Source organism: Haliotis rufescens, unplaced genomic scaffold (assembly GCF_023055435.1).
Source record: "Haliotis rufescens isolate VD_foot unplaced genomic scaffold, xgHalRufe1.0.p SCAF_1, whole genome shotgun sequence".
Classification (NCBI taxonomy): domain Eukaryota; kingdom Metazoa; phylum Mollusca; class Gastropoda; order Lepetellida; family Haliotidae; genus Haliotis; species Haliotis rufescens.
Genome location: NW_025963779.1, coordinates 80597335 through 80616275, shown reverse-complemented (window position 1 = coordinate 80616275; position 18941 = coordinate 80597335). Strand labels below are relative to the sequence as shown.

The 18941-nt window shown below is 38.2% G+C and overlaps 2 protein-coding genes across 4 annotated transcripts in view; one reads left to right on the top strand and one right to left on the bottom strand.

Moving 5' to 3' along the window:
- The window catches only part of LOC124143746 (ankyrin repeat domain-containing protein 24-like), a 98260-nt gene extending 86424 nt beyond the window's left edge, over nucleotides 1-11836 (bottom strand). The window contains exon 1 of one of the 2 annotated variants that reach the window (XM_048401980.1): nucleotides 11716-11836. The gene's annotated coding sequence lies outside the window, so the exon portion shown is untranslated. Of the gene's footprint in view, nucleotides 1-4564; nucleotides 4586-11715 lie in introns of those variants that run through there. The other variant, XM_048401987.1, reaches the window with a different exon arrangement.
- A 4422-nt stretch (nucleotides 11837-16258) lies between these two features.
- LOC124143748 (furin-1-like) overlaps nucleotides 16259-18941 on the top strand; it is a 219910-nt gene continuing 217227 nt past the window's right edge. The window contains exon 1 of one of the 2 annotated variants that reach the window (XM_046512815.2): nucleotides 16259-16759. In XM_046512815.2, coding sequence (XP_046368771.1) covers nucleotides 16595-16759 — 165 coding nt within the window. In that variant the 5' untranslated portion in view covers nucleotides 16259-16594. The remainder of the gene's footprint in view (nucleotides 16760-18941) is intronic. The other variant, XM_046512816.2, reaches the window with a different exon arrangement.

Genomic DNA, 18941 nt, shown 5'->3' with positions numbered 1-18941 from the left:
CCTGTAAATAATCAAAGCTGGACCAGACAATCCAGTGAGTGATATGATGAGCAATGCCCATGATGCTGGTGTAATCAACCAAGCCACCAAACCTGATCCCCGATCCACCACTTTGGTCACCCCTAACAACAAGCATGGGTTGCTGCGGACCTATTCCAGCCCAGAACCTCAGACGGAATTCTACCCGCTTAAAGGACATTGGATTTACATTGATTTAGAGAATAAAAGTTGGTGGTTATGATCAGCTTACAATGGGACAATGGGACGCTGAGACAAATGACCAGTAACTCCGTCTACAATGATACAGATAAACCACATTCTTGGAAGCAGGGTAAGAATGAAGGGCTTATCCCTGTGAACAGACATGGCATCCTATGGAGTTAATCTCTTTACATAAGACACACTGAAGAACTATCAATGTTCAAGTCTCACTGTAAACACACCCATTTGGAGTAGCATACAGACGGTTTATGGCAGAACCAGCAAAAATCTAACTACTGAGAAAGTCTTTCACATACGTGGTCCCTTGGCGTAAGTGGTTACGCTTCGAATACCATGGATTGTCTTAGTATTGGTACTTGTTAATTACCACCATGACATTGCATAGTAAGGACACAACTTATATTAACATAGAAATAGGTTTTTGTTTTCTTTTTGTCAACACAAATATTTCAGTATATTTCAGTATATTGCAGTAAATAACAACAAGACCACATCAGTTCAAGGACAGAAGCTCATTCACGTTATCTACCTACTGGATGTAAGTGAGGAGCTGGTTGATGATTATTTCTTTTACTTGATTGTAAAAGCCTAACGATTTATTGTTTAGAACCAACGGAATCTACTGCTAATTAATCAATGACCTGCTCAACGTTATTCCTTGCTAACATTTGATCACTCGTCAGATCTCGTCACGCAACCAATGAACCAACATTTACTCAACAAAAATACCTGAAAATATGATGACTGAAACACTGCCACACCTGTGATCTACTGAAATCAGTTACCTGTATCCAACAGTCTCAGTAAACTCAGTAAACAACAACAAAACAAAATAACCAACCAGGCATACCCACATAATTTGCGTAGACAATATGTGAAAACATAAATCCCATATCAGGTGACCATCACAATAGGTAGTTAATGCAAATCTGACCCAATTGTGTAACTTTACACCACACAGGTGCCCATAATGTGCAGCAACACTTACACCTTCCTCCAGCTAATCCTATATCCATGTATCTATATAACATCTCTCGTAAAGCCACTTTCTCACAGATGTTTATGGGCTTTATTTAAATAGGGTGGGGAGCGTCAGAGATCAATTCAGATCTTAGGTCAATGCAGGTCTTTATGAAGTGAGTCACTGAAATGTTCCCCATTGAAATGTACCAGTAATGAACCTAGGGGGCCTATTGTGAATGACAATCTACTGACTGGCTCGAGCTGTAATTGACGAGATCGGCGAGCAAACAAAAGACAGGGGAACATGAAAAGGTGTGTGATGGAAGTGAGTAGTCTCACTAGGATGATACTACTGCCTATTCTCATACTGTTTTACAAGGTAAACAGAGAGTTACCCCCCTTGAATTGTCAATACCCATAGTGCATCTGTGGAATGTGGCACAACAGAAGACAACCTTGACCTCTGGGAAATGACAATCAAATGTTGCAATCAATGAAATTTAAGTGCTGGAGCAACAAAATGGAAAGTTATTTCAAGGATCAGAGAGTGCAGTTTGTGTCAGAAGCACATGAAAGTATTCTGTCACTTGTAAAAACATGACCTTTCCCTATTTACACAACTACTTATGGGCTGCTGGGCTTTTAACATGGCAATGAACAGAAGGCGACATGAAACATTCATCTGAGAGTGAGTGAGTGAGTGAGTGAGTGAGTGAGTGAGTGAGTGAGTGAGTGAGTGAGTGAGTGAGTGAGTGAGTGAGTGAGTGAGTGATACCAAGACCTGCTCAAACTGACAATTGATTGATTGATTGACTGAGTATGTTTTTTACGCCGCTTTTAGCAATATTACACATAATATCACAGTGGGGAACACCAGAAATTGGCTTCACTATTTGTAACCATGTTGGGAATCGAACCCGGATCTTCGGCGTGACTAGCAAACACTTTAACCACTAGGCTACCCCATCGCCTTTCAAACTGACAAGGATGCCGGTGATTGTCACCGAGACTATTTCATAAGTTGGAGGCACCATGTCGGGGCTTCAAACATTTTGACTATGTAGGGAATCAAACTCAAGTCTTCAGCAAAATGAATTCACACATCAACCTATTCCAGCAACAACACATGAGACTTTCAAGCAAGGCACCTACAGACCAGATTCCACATAGGAAACAAACACCAATCTTCAACACAAGGTGACACATTAACCACGAGGCCACCCCACAGACCCTCATCCAGCAAGGACACATCAGACCTTCAAGGAAGGCACCTACAGACCCAATTCCACCTGTAAAAGACATCAGATGTACTTACTGAGTAGAAGCAGTAACAAATATATCCTTTCCTACTTGGAGATGTCCTGCAAATCACAATATAACGTTTCCCTACACCCTTTCACATATGACAAAGAAGCGTTTTCATTGCTTCAAAAAATGTACAATTCACAATAAATCTCATCTGGATTATTTTTGTTTTTGGAACCACAACAACTGTTTATCAGCTGATCTGATCGTCTTGATGTAATGCCATAAACCAACTCACCTTAAATGTGACACCATGACAATATGCAAATTAAATCATCATTATCTTTAATTATCCTGGAACAGTTGTGATGACAAAATAAAAGATGAAACATATTATCAATTACTGTCACATGTCACTGTTGCTTGCAAGAACATCTACAGAATCAACACACATGTCCACACAAATCACCTGTCCTTGGTAATGTAGGACGCAATAACATGTAACTCTATATAGCTTTGGGCCCACTTGCACAAAGTGATGTTAGTGCAAAACTATTGTTGGTCTATGAATAAGTATCCCTGAGTTTTCCCTAGTATTCTAGCCATGTTTTGGCAGGGGACACCAAACATGCTTCACACATTGTAGAATCTGAACTAGGTCTGTTGTGTGATAGGCTAACACCTTAACCACCTGTCCTACCCACCCCCAAGGTCATGGCAGCAGATACATAAATAAAGTACAAGTCTGGGCCCTGTTCCGCAAAGCGATCACAGCGCCACGACTGGGTAGTATGGGTGTTACACTTGTCTTAGTGTGACAATTGCTTTGAGGAACGTGTATCTGGAAAGTATTACAGTATGTACATACACATGCTATGGGAGAGAAGATCTTTGCTCATTTACATAGAAACATTTTCCTCCCACACAGGTAATACTTAAATACAGACAACCTCGATGTGTCGCATTCCCAACTGCCTCAAACTCATCTTCTGGCCCCTGCGAATTCCTTCTATATTTAACATCATTTATACTTAGATCTGTCGAAATGTATCAGTTGAGTTCGCAGCTGTCATGAATTCATTTTGAAGTCCCAAGTAGCAAAATTAATCATTAAATTATCCCCCCCCCCCCCCCTCCCACCCACCCCACCGATGATTCGAACAGTTCAAAATAAAAAATAAGCAACATCCACACACTCATGTCTGCCAAACTTTCAACTTTCAATTTACTTCACACACCACTGACTGACATCACTGCAATTGATGCAACTACATCAAAGGCAGGATACCACTATCATATCAAGCCTAATTTTAACAAGCACACTTTACATCAGTGGTGCAGGCTGATTACTGTATACACATCTGCAGCAAGTAACTTAATTGTTCTCACGTGACTTCCAATGACACGTGAAATTGAGAAATGAGAAAAACAGCTTAAGCTTATGTTAGTAAATATATTATTTGAGATATGACTTAAACACTGATGACATTCCAGTTGGGGACAGTAAGATCGATGATACACCTCAGTTGCCACTTTTTTACTACCAGAAGCCTGGGCACTGAAATTTACGTACACCTTGAATCTACGTTTCATTTCTTAAAATGATTTTGTTGGTTGTCTCGAAACACGGCTAACACAAACTTTCCAAACGTCCGCATGAGTTCGACACATCGAAGTTCGAGTATATGCATATTGATGCATCAGCCTTAAATGATGAACTTTTACATAATACCAAAATATCCGGCACAACTATTCTCAAATCCTTATGCCTTTTTCGAGTCTGGTTGTCATGTCCAATCTGGCCTTGGCTAGGCGTTATGATGTGGGAAGCTTGCATGTAATTAGGGCAAAAATTTACAGCAATGATAGATTTTGAAACTGGTCACTACTTAAAAAACACAACAATACTTTGTTGGTGGACATAAACATTGTGTGAAGTAAATGTTACATTGTAAAGTTTGCATAAGCAGACAAACAAAATATGATTTGGATGACTTGCACCAACCTTGACACTTGACCCAAACCTAGTCACTCTCTAAGAATCAGAGACACCAGGGATTCCTGGAGTAAGATATCATAAATGACTGTAAATCTTCTCCATTTTACACCATGATTCGACCAAGGGCAAACATACCTGTCAGACAGTCACATCCCAAGTCAGCCTCCCACCATCTGAGGTGACAATCCAAGCATAGAGGACAGCCACAGGCGGACAATGTTAGCGCCTCTTGCATTCAAGTACACTGACCAGCTCAAACAAAACAACAGGTACAGCTCTTCAACGTCAGTCGGTTCAGTCCCTGATTACACCTGTCAGAGCAGGCATCTCACCTGGGTTGAACTGTACATGGCCCCTGTCCACTCGGCAGTAATTAATGAATGCACACCTCAACCATGTCAATATGTTTTAGCTACACGCTAGCTTTACTCATCTTTCTTAAGTGGGACCGACTGTGCTTCATCAACTGTCCACTGACTTGGGACAATAATTACACATGTCTACACCCCCACCCATGAATATGTCTCTCCTGATGATTTAGATTTTCACAGGATTGGAAGCACTTGCTTGAATGAACTATAAGACAGATATCGCCCTTCCCAACATCATGAATATTCAGTCTTTGAAAAATCACTTACGGCTTTCCAAATCATACAGTTGTTGGCTGATTGATGAAATCTTGCATTTCTCAATTCACAATACTTGACATTCTGAATACATATATACAAGTAACAAAAGACTGACATTTTATCCCAGAAATAATGTCATCTTATCTAAAAACAGATATCTACAACAACAACAAAAATATAAAAAACAAATGGAGCCCAGAACAATCCTTCATTTCAGAGCTGAGGCAATCTAGACTTGCCGAATCATTCTAGACTTGAGTTGGACTCCTTTCTAATTTTTTCTCTTGGGTCTGTGAGATCAGACAATAGATACGCTGCTAACATAGCATATTCCAACTGAGGGGTTTTAAAGGTAATGTCACCAGCTCCATTTTATCAGATATGAGATGGAAATCAACAAGACATCAAAAAGGCTCTCCTGGACCAGGAGTTGCCTCCACCAACCAACACAGTGTTACTGTCTTTACCAATGTGTCTATACAATGTCCCAGACATCTTACCCAGGTTGGACCATATTCCTTCCACTGTCCACTGTGTTAGGCAACAGAAACACAAAGCTGTTCAACCCACAACCGGCACAGAAACTGTCTCACTGTTTATACTCACTGCCCCAGACATCTTACCCAGGTTGGACTGTATTCCTTCCACTGTCCACTGTGTTAGGCAACAGAAACACAAAGCGATTCAACCCACAACCAGCACAGAAACTGTCTCACTGTTTATACACACTGCCCCAGACATCTTACCCAGGTTGGACTGTATTCCTTCCACTGTCCACTGTGTTAGGCAACAGTTACACAAATCTAACCCTTGATTTCTATCATTTCTTCACACCTGTCCCATTGGTCTTCTCACCAGGGCCTACCTGTACCAACTGTATCCCTCTACCTGTCAATACCTGGTATTTGTCCTGGGGTCATCCGTGGATTATGTAAGTTTGCCCAGCTGGACTCAGTACAACAGTGGCTGACTGGCCACTCACAGCCCATCGAGGAAGTAACTCCGTTCATGTACATTCAATAAGGTCACATTTATCATCATGATATATTGGCAATATAACACTGTCACTAAAGATGCCAAATACTGGATAAGAAGATGATTATTCTGTCAATTTTTCAATTAAGCAGTGATGGTTGATGCCTGAATGGTGGTGCCTCAGAACAGGTCGAACTATCAAGTTTGTTTTTAAGACATATCTCGCAGAAAAGAGCATCAACCAGTCTCACTAAAATCAGATCTAAGTTCTCGTTACCGCAATACAAAGATCTGAGGACATCCCATTAGGGGTCACGTTAGAACGACCTTTCATCCAACCAATCAGGGCGTCGCTTACCAGATCATGAAAGTGACAGTCGGAATGTAATTTTTTATCGTGCAACCTCGGAAACTTTAACACAGGTTATTCCGAATGATAGTTATGGGCTAAACTATGGGCGGCCATTCAGACAAAAAATACAAAGTTGGAAAAAAAGGACAGAAGTACACAACATAGGTCAAATATTACGAATAATGAACTAAATGTTACTAATAAAGATCAAAATACAAAACAAACAGATGCCGGTTAGAAAAGAAATGTGTTCGAAAGAACGTCAGTGAGCACGAAAGGAGGTTGACAATAAAGAACGCCAGATGGCGATGCAATTTGTAAAACATTCCGAGTTTAATCGGCTTGTTCCGCCGTGTATACGATAACTACACGCATGCTCAGATGCACAATGTATTCCGTCACTCCTCATGCACTCACCGTCTGACGTCACACTTATATATACCCCAGTTTTTATTAACCCTAGAAATTGTTTAAAATGTTAGAGAAAATAAGCAAACACGAACGCCAAAGCGATCTTTCTGCCAGATTGGATAGTGTTTACAAAGTCATGTTTCACGTATGCCGGTTATGAGACACCTACGACATCACATATATTTCACACACAGCTGCGATACATACATCCCTGAATTACGAGTACATTCGGAATCAACTTACAACTTGTCTTTGTCATAAATATAAACGGTCTTAATGTAAACAAGCGAAATAAATCTGGTTTGAAAACGGACGCTGGCGTCATAGAGGAAAATCTATTTTCTTTATTTATGGCAAGTTATTTTTTCTAATGAATGTGTAACATTATACATGTGCATACAAATCTATTTATATATTTTTAATGTTCTGATATTAGGCAGCATTTTGTTGTCACACAGTTTCCGAAAAGCTGTTAAATAAAACAAATTCTCGCACAACGTTCACTTTTCAGATGTTATGACAATGTGCGTCTGAAACAAGACTCGGCATCATAGCACCCTCATGTTGCACCAAGCATGAACAGTTATTGGATCATTGTAGATTAATCCTAGTTTAGCATCAAATGAGTGTATATTGAAGGTTGTATACAAAATACATGTACTACATTAGGCAGATGTCGGATTACACAGTATACTGTATTTATGAAAAGGCCCTTGGCCGGTGATGATGCTTAAACGCAACATGTATATACACAATGAGTACATTATATATATATATATATATTCGTTATTGTCAACGTCCTTTTGTGCTCACTGACGTTCTTTCGAACACATTGTTCTTTCTTTTCTTATGACGTCTTTTCGTAACATTTGACTATTAATATTGCGCACTTTCAACCTTTATTTCAACTTTGCATTTGTTTAAACGGCGTCTGTTTGTTTTGTATTTTGACCTTTTTAGTAACATTTAGTTCTTTATTCATATTATTTTACCTTTATTGCATACTTTCGTCTTTTTTTTCAACTTTGTATTTTTTAACCCTATGGCCGCCCATACTAAACGACTGAATCCATACCATCTAGACCATCTAGAATGTTCTTTTGTTCAGTTTTCAAATTTTTAATCAGGAATTTGTCAAAACATGTTTCTAAGCGTAGTCGCCAATTTGAAATTAGTGCCGTAAAGCACGAGAAAGCTGCCTTCTGATTGACTAATGTCGACTTCTTGTCAGTCATTCCATTGGTGGGTCAAAGTTTGCGAAAGGTCAGTCTGACGTGACTCGTAATGGGATGTCCTTAGATCTTTGTTTAGCAGTAGCGAGAACTAAGATATGATTTTAATGAGATTGGAGCATCACCATAATCCAATGGCCTGTAACATTTTTAAAGGACAATGCTTTTTCGTTTGTTGTTTAACACCATACTCAGTATTATTCCAGCTAAATGACACGGTTTGTAAATAATCCAGTTTGGACCAGACAATCCAGTGATTGTTATCATGAGCATGATCTATACAATTGGGATACGAGGACATGCATCAACGAAGTCAGCAAGCCTGACCATCTGATCCCGTTTGTCACCTCTTATGGCAAGTATAGTCGCCTCATGTGGAAAGCATGGGTTGCTGAAGACAATATTCTTGGGTCTCAAGGACAATGCATCAACACTGAAAGGCTGCCATGCTGCAGTGTTCTATTTGTAATAGTTTTCTGAAAAACTTAGACTCTATGGGCAATTGAATATGGGACTTATGTTCATGAATTTCCATCTATTTAAACAATTGCATGTTACATGTCATATTTGGTCTACTAGTTCTTGAAATTCCTGATATGTTGTTAGTAGTTCACCAGAAACGGGCTTCACCCAATCACCCGATCCCGCTAATCGCTTCTTACGACAAGCATAGTCGCCCATTTTACGTCAAGAAAGGGTTGCTGAAGGCCTGTTCTAACCCCTATTATTGTGAGTGAGTGAGTATGGTTTTATGGTACATTTAGCAGTATTCCAGGAATATCACGGTGGGGAACACCAGAAATGGGCATGACGAGTGAACGCTTTAACCACTAGGCTTACTGACCACCCCCAACCCACTACTAATTATCCACCATGGGGATTCCAAGTTTGAATAAGTCCCCAGCAACCTAATGTTAAACGTAAGAAGTGACTAAATGGATCGGGTGGTCAGATTCGGTGACTTGGTTGATTGCATGTCATTGTATCTCAATTGAGTGGGTCGATGCTCATGATGTCAATCACTGGATTGTCTGATCTAGACTTGATGACTTGAAGACTGCTGTCATATAGCTTGAATATTGCTGAGTGCATCTACAAACCAATAACAAAATACTAATGTAACAAGGTAATGGTATAGCATGATAGTCTTCCACTTTCCTTTCCACGGCTTATTTCACTAAGTGATCTTTGTGCTATGATGAGGTGAAATGGGGGTTCAATGCTGCATTCAAGATTATTACATGTGCTTCCGTGTGTTCGTCAGAACTAATGCTGTTTGTTATAGAGCTCGCCCACTGAGAAACCATACCACAGTTTAACATTATACCCCACTCAGAATCAGTATACGGACTCCAACCGACCAGACTTTTTACTCTCATAATGCCGAGCGCAGGCAGGGCAACAACAGGCACCATCCATTGTTTAACATTTGGTATGCCGCACTTATGGTTTGAACCACCGACCATAGACACTCTATCCACTAAACCATGGAGCCAGTCTCTTAGTGCTGTGAGCGTGGTAACTCCCATACGTCAACACAGACTAATGTTAGTCTTTCATACATTGCTTACACTGACACTGCTTTGTGGTCGGAGTTCCCAGGACATGCACAACTGTGATGAGTGTTATATCAAGTCTTCTGTCTAGACCTCTACATCATCCAAGCTGCTTAACCACCAAACAGCTTTGTCTTAATGCACATACCTGACAATAATCAAACAAACCTCAGTAGGCAAACAGCACTAAACAAGACTACCAGAGTCTTGGTGAACTGATTTGAACAGGTTAGACAGTCCCCTCGCATACCAAGAATAGATGTCTTCTTTATCTTCACTAGAACATACTATGGTGAACACTGCCATGAACCATGTGTATGTAAGCCAAAATAATGTGATTCTTATTGCATGATATCTAAAACATTACCAGCAGCAGCATGATAAATCATGTATTCTGAATAGTGTGGTCAAAATGGTTTTAATAATAATAACACACCTTAACATGCTTAATGATTTGGTCAGGAGATACATACATTACACATTCTTATATGATGGTCGACACTGATACACAAAGATCAACAGGATACAACCTTTCAAAACTGATATAGCACAACAATCTACTGGAATAATACAGAAAAAAAACATATTAAAATACTGACCAAGCCTCACATATTTTATTCATTTCAGCAGGATTCCAGCAATATGATGGGCATCTGTAAATAACCACGTCTGGAAAAGACAATCCAGTGCTTGACATCATGAGCATCGATCTTCACAAATGGGATACAATGACATGAATCAACCAAGTCGGTGAGTCTGACAACCCAGTCTTGTTTGTCACCTCATACGACAAGCATGGGTTGCTGAAGACCAATGTTAACAGATCAACACACATGTCTGTTCGTTTATCATTTGAGGTGACTAGCAAACACACGACTGATAGCCGCCCAAACAATTATGACAAAAATTAACAATATGCATCCATGCCATTTGCATTACCTTAATAACAAATATATAATAAAGGTTGTGCATTCAAGTTCAGCACATTATTCTCATAATCATATGACTTGAATGAGGGGATAAAAGTCAGTACCTTCCAGTCAACAACCATAAAGCATCATATATAGTTCGAAAAAATAGTTTATATCTTTACAAAATCTTAAACTGTTACACAAATGTAAACAAAGGTGTGTGTTTTCCAGTGTTACAAAAAGAAAATGTCTTTCAAGTACAACAATGTTTAACAGGTTGACCTCGAATAAATATTTATTGCCATGAGATAAAACTTATTTCAACACATCTTTTCATTACCCCTTGTGATAAGTATTTCCTTAAATGCCTAATTCTTATTCAATGTAGTCTTGCAATAAACATCGAATTGTACCCTGCACGTGTTTCAACAAGCCAACTAAATACTTTCACTTTCTCAAAACATGTTTTTGTTTACACTACTTGACATCAGCACTGGGAAAACATTCCGCAACACGTCAAAAGTGAGAATGCTTTTGATCAAGAATTAAAATTACATAGCAATTGTAATCAATTTGAACTTCAATTTAAAATATGTACAGGAACATCTTAAAGCATTTCCTGAACTATTCCGTGAAGTCTCTGCTTCTGCCTGAGGAGCCACAAATATTTAACTAATTTGACACAGACGATTAAGATATTTCTAGCTGTAGCTTTGATATGCTCTACTTCCTTCATTGCGACTTAATGCGTTTATGATTCATATCTCCTTTTCAAACCCTATCAACAGATATACCTCGTACAACCTTTAGTCACCTTAACTGACCTATTACAATCTTCCTGGAATGCCAAGCATGTCGACGTTGGAAATGTCTAACCGCCTGAAGTATTTTTTAAAAGTTATTTCACTCTCCGATCTCATAAACCATTACGTTTTACACCTGAGTACAAATTATACAATCCACTCAAATCATGTTGGTGTGTAATAGCCTTGGTTAGTTTTGTGTTGAAATTGGTGACTATAAACACAATTCAATATACAAATTATCGCCTATTAGTTTAAGGTATTAATTTGTAAACAAACAACACGAGTTACGGTCCTTGATTGGCTGTCAAAACTGCCCAGGGGGCTCTAAAACTTTCTCACTGCAAAGTTGCAATCAGAGTTAAATATCACAATTCTGACATCGAGAATCTGACTAATTATAATTCACACACATACCTGTTAAATATTGACTTCAGTCGAGGAAGCTATAACTTTTTAGACGCCAGCTTGTATCTCAACAGGTACTCCAAACGGGTTCCCTTTCACCCTAACGTGTAACGCATGTCCAACAGTGACGTCACTTCTCGTGGAGCATAATACTATTTCCCGCACGACACCTTGCGGGAGCAGATATGCGTCAAATGTACAGCAGCTGGAAATAGATGATTTGGATCCAATAATTGTCGTTTTCCATGTTGAATAGTTTCAATGCAGAGATATAACGCTGAATGTGTTAAAAAGGACGGACTGTACGATTTGGAAAGATGTCTTTCCAAATAGAAACATCTCACAGGTGTATACAAACCATACTTTGCTGATTATTGATCTGTTTGTTTAGCACGGACACACATGAAACATAAATACATATGCCGTATAGTTTTACGTAATTTAAGAGCAGAAGATATGGGATTATATATATTGTAATTAACCCAAACTTACAGGGAAGTATTAGGCTGCTGGATAATAACGTCACCTGTTACAGCTTATGCCATTCGAGTCGTCCGTAAGTAGAAGCTAAATGTTGCACTCAATGTGTAAAATGTGATTCACTTAGGCAGTTTATACAATACCTAAATATTTCAGTAATTTTACACATTGACTGAAAGATCTGTCCATTTATTTCACAGATTGACTAAAAAATATTAATAACTTTAAAAAGGCTTAAAACATCACAGTGGACAAATATGCTTGGATAAGAACAAAAATATTATACACTGACTTTCGTTTTCTTTTAATCCTATCATTTTCAGTCACCGGGTGATGAAATTAAACATTAATATGTATGGATTTCGTTATCATAATGAAATAAATGGTATCAGTCAATTTGAAAAATAACAAAAATATTGAGGCGTTTTGTAAATTGACAAAGTGAAAAAGTCAGTCATTTTACACATTGACTGCAACATATATACGTACAGGAATACGTAGCTGTACACAAGTTATTGTCTTTTAATTATTTACGGCCTCATATGGGTTACATGGGTCGATAATGTTTTATTTTATCTTTTGCACAGCTACGTATCCCCGTGACATATGCTATATCCATGAAGCGGAAGTAATGGATTATGTACGAACTGTATTTTCGTTCAAACGTGTAATGACATGACATTTCACATATCCGCCGAACTATTAAAGACCGAAATACATTTGTCGATGTTAATGACAACCGCAAAATTATTGCAAAAAGAAGTCTCGATTTATTTCTTATATATTACAAAACCCAATTGTGATATTTACTCCTCGGTGCTTCTTTATCTTAATAGGCTTAAAATGTTGCAAACGAGAAAGATATGGCCTCAATTTATTCTTTTGTCACAGAATAAAGGTCAGTCTATAAATGTGAGGTGTTAATATTTTAATACGCCTTGTTAATCACATTATTGTTTTCATATAAATATCCAGTAGAAGCTAGAAGTAGGAGTACACCTGAAACTTTGTGCATGTATAATATAAAGCTGTAATCCATGACACGCCTTGTCATTTTTTTATGCACTGTACATATACTGCATTAGACTAACACCTAGTCAATTACCCGTGAAGATTCCGGAGAAGAATAGGTCTTCAGCAACCCATGCTTGCCGTAAAAGGTGACAATGCTTGTCGTAAAAGGCGACTAACGGGATCGGGTGGTAAGGCTCGCTGACTTGGTTGATGCATGTCAGCGTATCCCAATTGCGTGGATCGATGCTCATGATATTAGTCACTGGATTGTCTGGTCCAGACTCGATTATTTACAGACCGCCGTCATATAGCTGGAATATTGCTGGGGGCGGTCGGGTAGCCTAGTGGTTAAAGCGTTCGCTCGTCACGCCGAAGACCCGGGTTCGATTCCCGACATGGGTACAATGTGTGAAGCCCATTTCTGGTGTCCCCCGCCGTGATATAGCTGGAATATTGCTAAAAGCGGCGTAAAACCATACTCACTCACTCACTCACTGGAATATTGCTGAGTGCGGCGTTACACATCAAACAAACAATGAAAACATTTCTTTAAAATAATTACATATTTTTCCTTCAAAAGAACCTTTCCTCTTCTGCTCAAGGAAACCATACTTGGTTTAGTTTGATCTAGACTTGCCTAGGCTTTTGGTAAAAGAAATATCTCTATATGTAAATTCCACAGTCATGGACTTATACTGCATCTACCATACAAGAGAAATACAAGGAAGAGAATTTATGGATGTCAAACTCTTTATTAGGAGCACAACGTTTCGGAGTATATACTTACTCTTTCGCGTTGTGTTCCTCATAATAAAGAAACTTACATCCATAAATTCTCTTCCTTATGCGTATTACTTTAAATGCCATTCAAAGACATGAAGAGAAATATATTACCATCTTTGAGAATAAATTAAAGACAACTAAGAGCGAGAATTTATGGATGTCAACATCTTTATCATGAGGAACACAACGTTTCGGAGTGAATGATTACTCCTCCACCAGGTGAATGATGACTGGAGTAAGCATATGCCCCTGAACGTTGTGTTCCTCATAATAAAGAAGTTGACATCCATAAATTCTCACTCTTATGTGTATCACTTCTAAATGCCTTAGACTTAAAAGACAAGTGGTATAAATGTATTGTACTCGAATACATATATTTTAGTCAGCTATTTCTAATCTTATTTTCGTTGAGGATTTGTGAGGGCTTCCTGGTTTGAAGATTTAGCACGTTCATATACCGATGTCTGATGCATGTGGTACTGGTTGCCACCGCTATGGCATCAGGTCGCTCTTTGTGTGGGTATTGATCTAATTACCCCGGCAGTAATTAGACATGATTGCTAACGAATGTATGACGTAACTGGGCGGATCAAGAAGCAGATTCACGGCCCGTTGCTTCCGAGACATGACCTTTGTCTGACGCCAGTCATGCGTGAAATACCTAATGGATCCAATAAACCCACAAACTAACAAATCAACCATAGCCCTTTTCCTACCACATAGCTTGATGGGTGGGCAAGTTATTGCTGAGAACAGGAGGCTGTCTGGATTAGGACAATGGAAGCATGAATCACGGGTCGTTACACCAACTGGTCCTCACATCAATAATTAGCAATCAACAATCAGCCAATCCTATACTTGCCACAATGAACAAGAGTCATACAGATGTATGCATACCTTAGAGCACCTTAGTTATACAGTGTAGCACGTCATAGCATGATATATTAACTAATGTCATATGAAAGAATCGGGTGTTGTTTAACTGCTATATTGAATAGTATACATCTCCATTCTATTCTGTATGAATTATATACACTGGAAATGATATAAAGTCTTTGGTAGGCATTTAGAAGTTTGAAGAACACGAAGACATCTTACTTCATGGATAACAACTTCTTTGAAAGGGATTGAGAAGTGAAACATATAAGGCAGAGAATTTATGGATGTCATCTTCTTTATTATGAGGCACACAACGTTGTGGAACATATATAGTACTATACGTACTCGTTCATGAACGAGTAAGCATATGCTACACAATGTTGTGTTCCTTATAAGACAGAAGTTGACATCCTGAAATTCCCTTCCCTAACAACTTCTTTATTGTTTATAACGACGTTATCCTGTTGTCTTCCATGTTATATTGCTATCGTTGGACATTAATCCCACCTCGTGTAAACATATTAGTTTATACGTACATTTACTCAATTGATGGTTACCCGATGAAGCGGCGAGAAGCAGCCCTGAAACATCGTTACGAAAGATAAAAAAGTTGATATTCATAACAGTATCACGTCACGTCTTCGTGGAATGGATACATGACCCTGGATAATCGAGCGGAGTTATCTTTTTTATTGAATGCTATGGTTGACCAGGGAATGTAATTAATATCTACTACTAAGGTGTTGTGGGGCGGGGGTAGTAGACGTGGTTAAAGTGTTCGCTGGTCACACTGAAGACCCGGGTTCGATTCCCCACATGTGTACAATGTGTGAAGCCAATTTGTGGTGTCCCCCGCCGTGATATTGCTAAAACCGGCGTAAAACCTTACACACTCACTAAATTGTAGTGAATTTCTCATGACAAATTAACTATAGTAATATGAAATAATCGAGTGTTCTTTAAAACCTTTAGTATACACACTCCCTGAGTTGTCATAACTGTATACTTTGCTTAATTGTCATGAAGGAACATGTTATGCAAATAATCAAATCAGATGAAAACGATAGTGAAAGAGACACCACACTGTTAGGAAATCGTCCTGTCAAATAAAACACTTTTTTTCCCCTAAGGATGTGAAACTGACATTGAAAAAGGTTCTCATATATAGTTTTATGTGGACTCTTCGATTCGTGTGTAAGGGCTTTGATTTGCATTGGAGTTGTTGATAAAGAATGACAGGCCTATCCCGTGTGCACTGTGTGTAGCGTACACGTCCTTGCACCACGCGATACGTTTGAACACACGCGTATTAACAGTCATAGAGAATTCAGCACTCTCTGCGAAAGAACAACGCATGCGCAAGGGGGTTTACTTCCGCGTTCAAGCGCCATCTGGCGAGCAGTATATATTGTCAACTCTGGCTCTCGCCTCACACAGCCTTACTTGTCAGTTCGGCCGGCGTTGTGGGTTCGGTACACTCACAGAAGCCCTGTGGATTATTCATGTTATGTGAACATACACCGTGTCAATGACGAACCGCAACATGGAGAATGGTTGAATTGCAACGGATATTATTCCTGAAGTGTATTATTATGGATAGATGAGGAAATCCTACTGGTAACCCTTTTGGAATAACCGAATACGACGGTGCCATCACAGACCATTCTTAGAGAAATCCAAGAAACAGGGGGTATTGGCTACCTCGCGTGAGTTGGAAGGAGAGGTCAACACAATGAATGGATACGGTCACATTATACGGGTGTCGCTTCTCGGGTTGATCTTCCTGGAGGTGGCTTTTGGTCAACATTACACTGATAAGTGGGCTGTCCATGTCTTGGGGGGAGAGCGGAAGGCCAAGTCTGTTGCTGATAAATATGGATTTATCTACCGCGGTCAGGTAAGCAGATGAACTGCCGCGTGCCTTTTTATTTTATTATGTTCATATTAGAAGTGAGTAAAAGTTCAATCTGATAGTTTGTGTGTCTGATTATGAAGCGTCAATTTGGTGCCCTTTGGTGCTATGAACCGAAGTATTTTACCACATAATTCATGCATATAATTACTACGGTACTACGGATTATTATTTTTCTGTGTTAAAGGTCTTGCTTTGTTCCACAGATTATTATTTTCTCTGATGTCGGAAAATATTTAATGAATTTTCCACATTGTACTGTTAATCTATGATATCGTATGCCATGTGTGAACATGATCATATTTTTGACGTGTATCGATCATCGTAACCACACGATCGAGATGAATGGAGCTAAGCTTATCAGCAACATCTTTCAAAGTTTGTATACATTAACATTTTCAGAAGTAATATGTTTGATTTTATTTCTGAATTAGTCAAACATGTAATATATTTAGAACATATTCCAACTTTGTCAGGTGTATGATAATAATTACAGTTTTGATCTCATTACACCATATTCAATTTTAATTATTTCGTCTACGATGCAAAACAACCAAATCCGCTGATAACTGACATGCTGAATAATTGAATGAATCACTAGGACTCTGAAAGAAGAGAGGAACTATTGTTTGTGAAGATTCTATTGTCTGTGTGGTCCCCTGTAGCTGATATTGATTAGAGGATTCACAATGCTAAGTGCAAGCTAGAAAAAGGAGAACACCGTGTTTACTTTAACTTTGGCATGTTTGAGTTAGGTATTTTTCTATCCAAAAGAGACATTACCTGTTTGACCTGTTTGAAGTTTTAATAAAATGAAAAGTGTGTTTTCTACATGGATAAAATTCACAATATGTCAGGTTGAGATTTTTTAAAGGGAGTAGTATTTTGTGCTCATTGAATAATTTATTCGTGTAAACTAACATGTCTTTGAGGCATGTGGAAGAACATCAGTCTGATTTTTGAAGCAGACTATTTGTCAATGCAATTTTAAAGTAGGCGATTTGTATTCATCAACACTAATCCTGAAACTTCTATTACACGATATAAATTATTATTTGATAGTTATGTAATGAATTATTTTTGGTTTAGTTTATTTTGATTTATTTGTCTGATTTTTGAAGCAGACTATTAGTCAATGCAATTTTAAAGTAGGCGATTTGTATTCATCAACACTAATCCTGAAACTTCTATTACACGATATAAATTATTATTTGATAGTTATGTAATGAATTATTTTTGGTTTAGGTTATTTTGATTTATTTGTCTGATTTTTTAAGCAGACTATTTGTCAATGCAATTATAAAGTAGGCGATTTGTATTCATCAACACTAATCCTGACACTTCTATTACACGATATAAATTATTATTTGATAGTTATGTAATGAATTATTTTTTGGTTTAGGTTATTTTGATTTATTTGTCGTGCCGCATATGTAGTTTATAGTAGAGAGGAGCTGAACAACTTATATCAGTATATATAAGTATGTACAATATACACACTCCTAGTTTTCACATCTATCTAAAGTCTTGTCTATTGATATTTATTCAGTAGAGTGACTGTTGATTCATATGTTAAGGAAAGGCAAAACAGAATTAGACACAAAGTTGCACATGTTCATTCATTGATGTGGATGTCCTACCATGCTCCAGTGGATTTCATGTTCTACATCTTTCACACTTTGTTGCAACATTAATCCCTGCCAGTTATTTCTGGAAAGAATTATTCTAGCAACTGTAAACATGTTGAAAAATTTCATTTTTAGAACAGTTTTCATCTTGTCAACACTCTTCACATGTACATATTTGATCAGTATTATGCATCTGAACTTAAATACATCATAACTATAAATTGGTTACTCTGTATACATTCCAGCAAAGATCATGCTTTTCAGTCAGAGTATGTTTTGGCATTCTTGTTAACGTAATACCTGAATTTAAGTAGAAATTTACACTCTCTGAGTACCTTGTATGTTGATTCCATTAAAGAATCGCACAAAAACATGTTTTCTGATGAAGGCAGTTATTGCTGCTTTTTACAGGAAAATATGTAATCTGTTATAATATAAAAGAAATCGAAAATGTTCTTAAACATCATTTTTATCAAACTGGGTGACATTATTACCCAAATATTAATGATAAGAATTGAACAGCTGCATGGTCCATTACG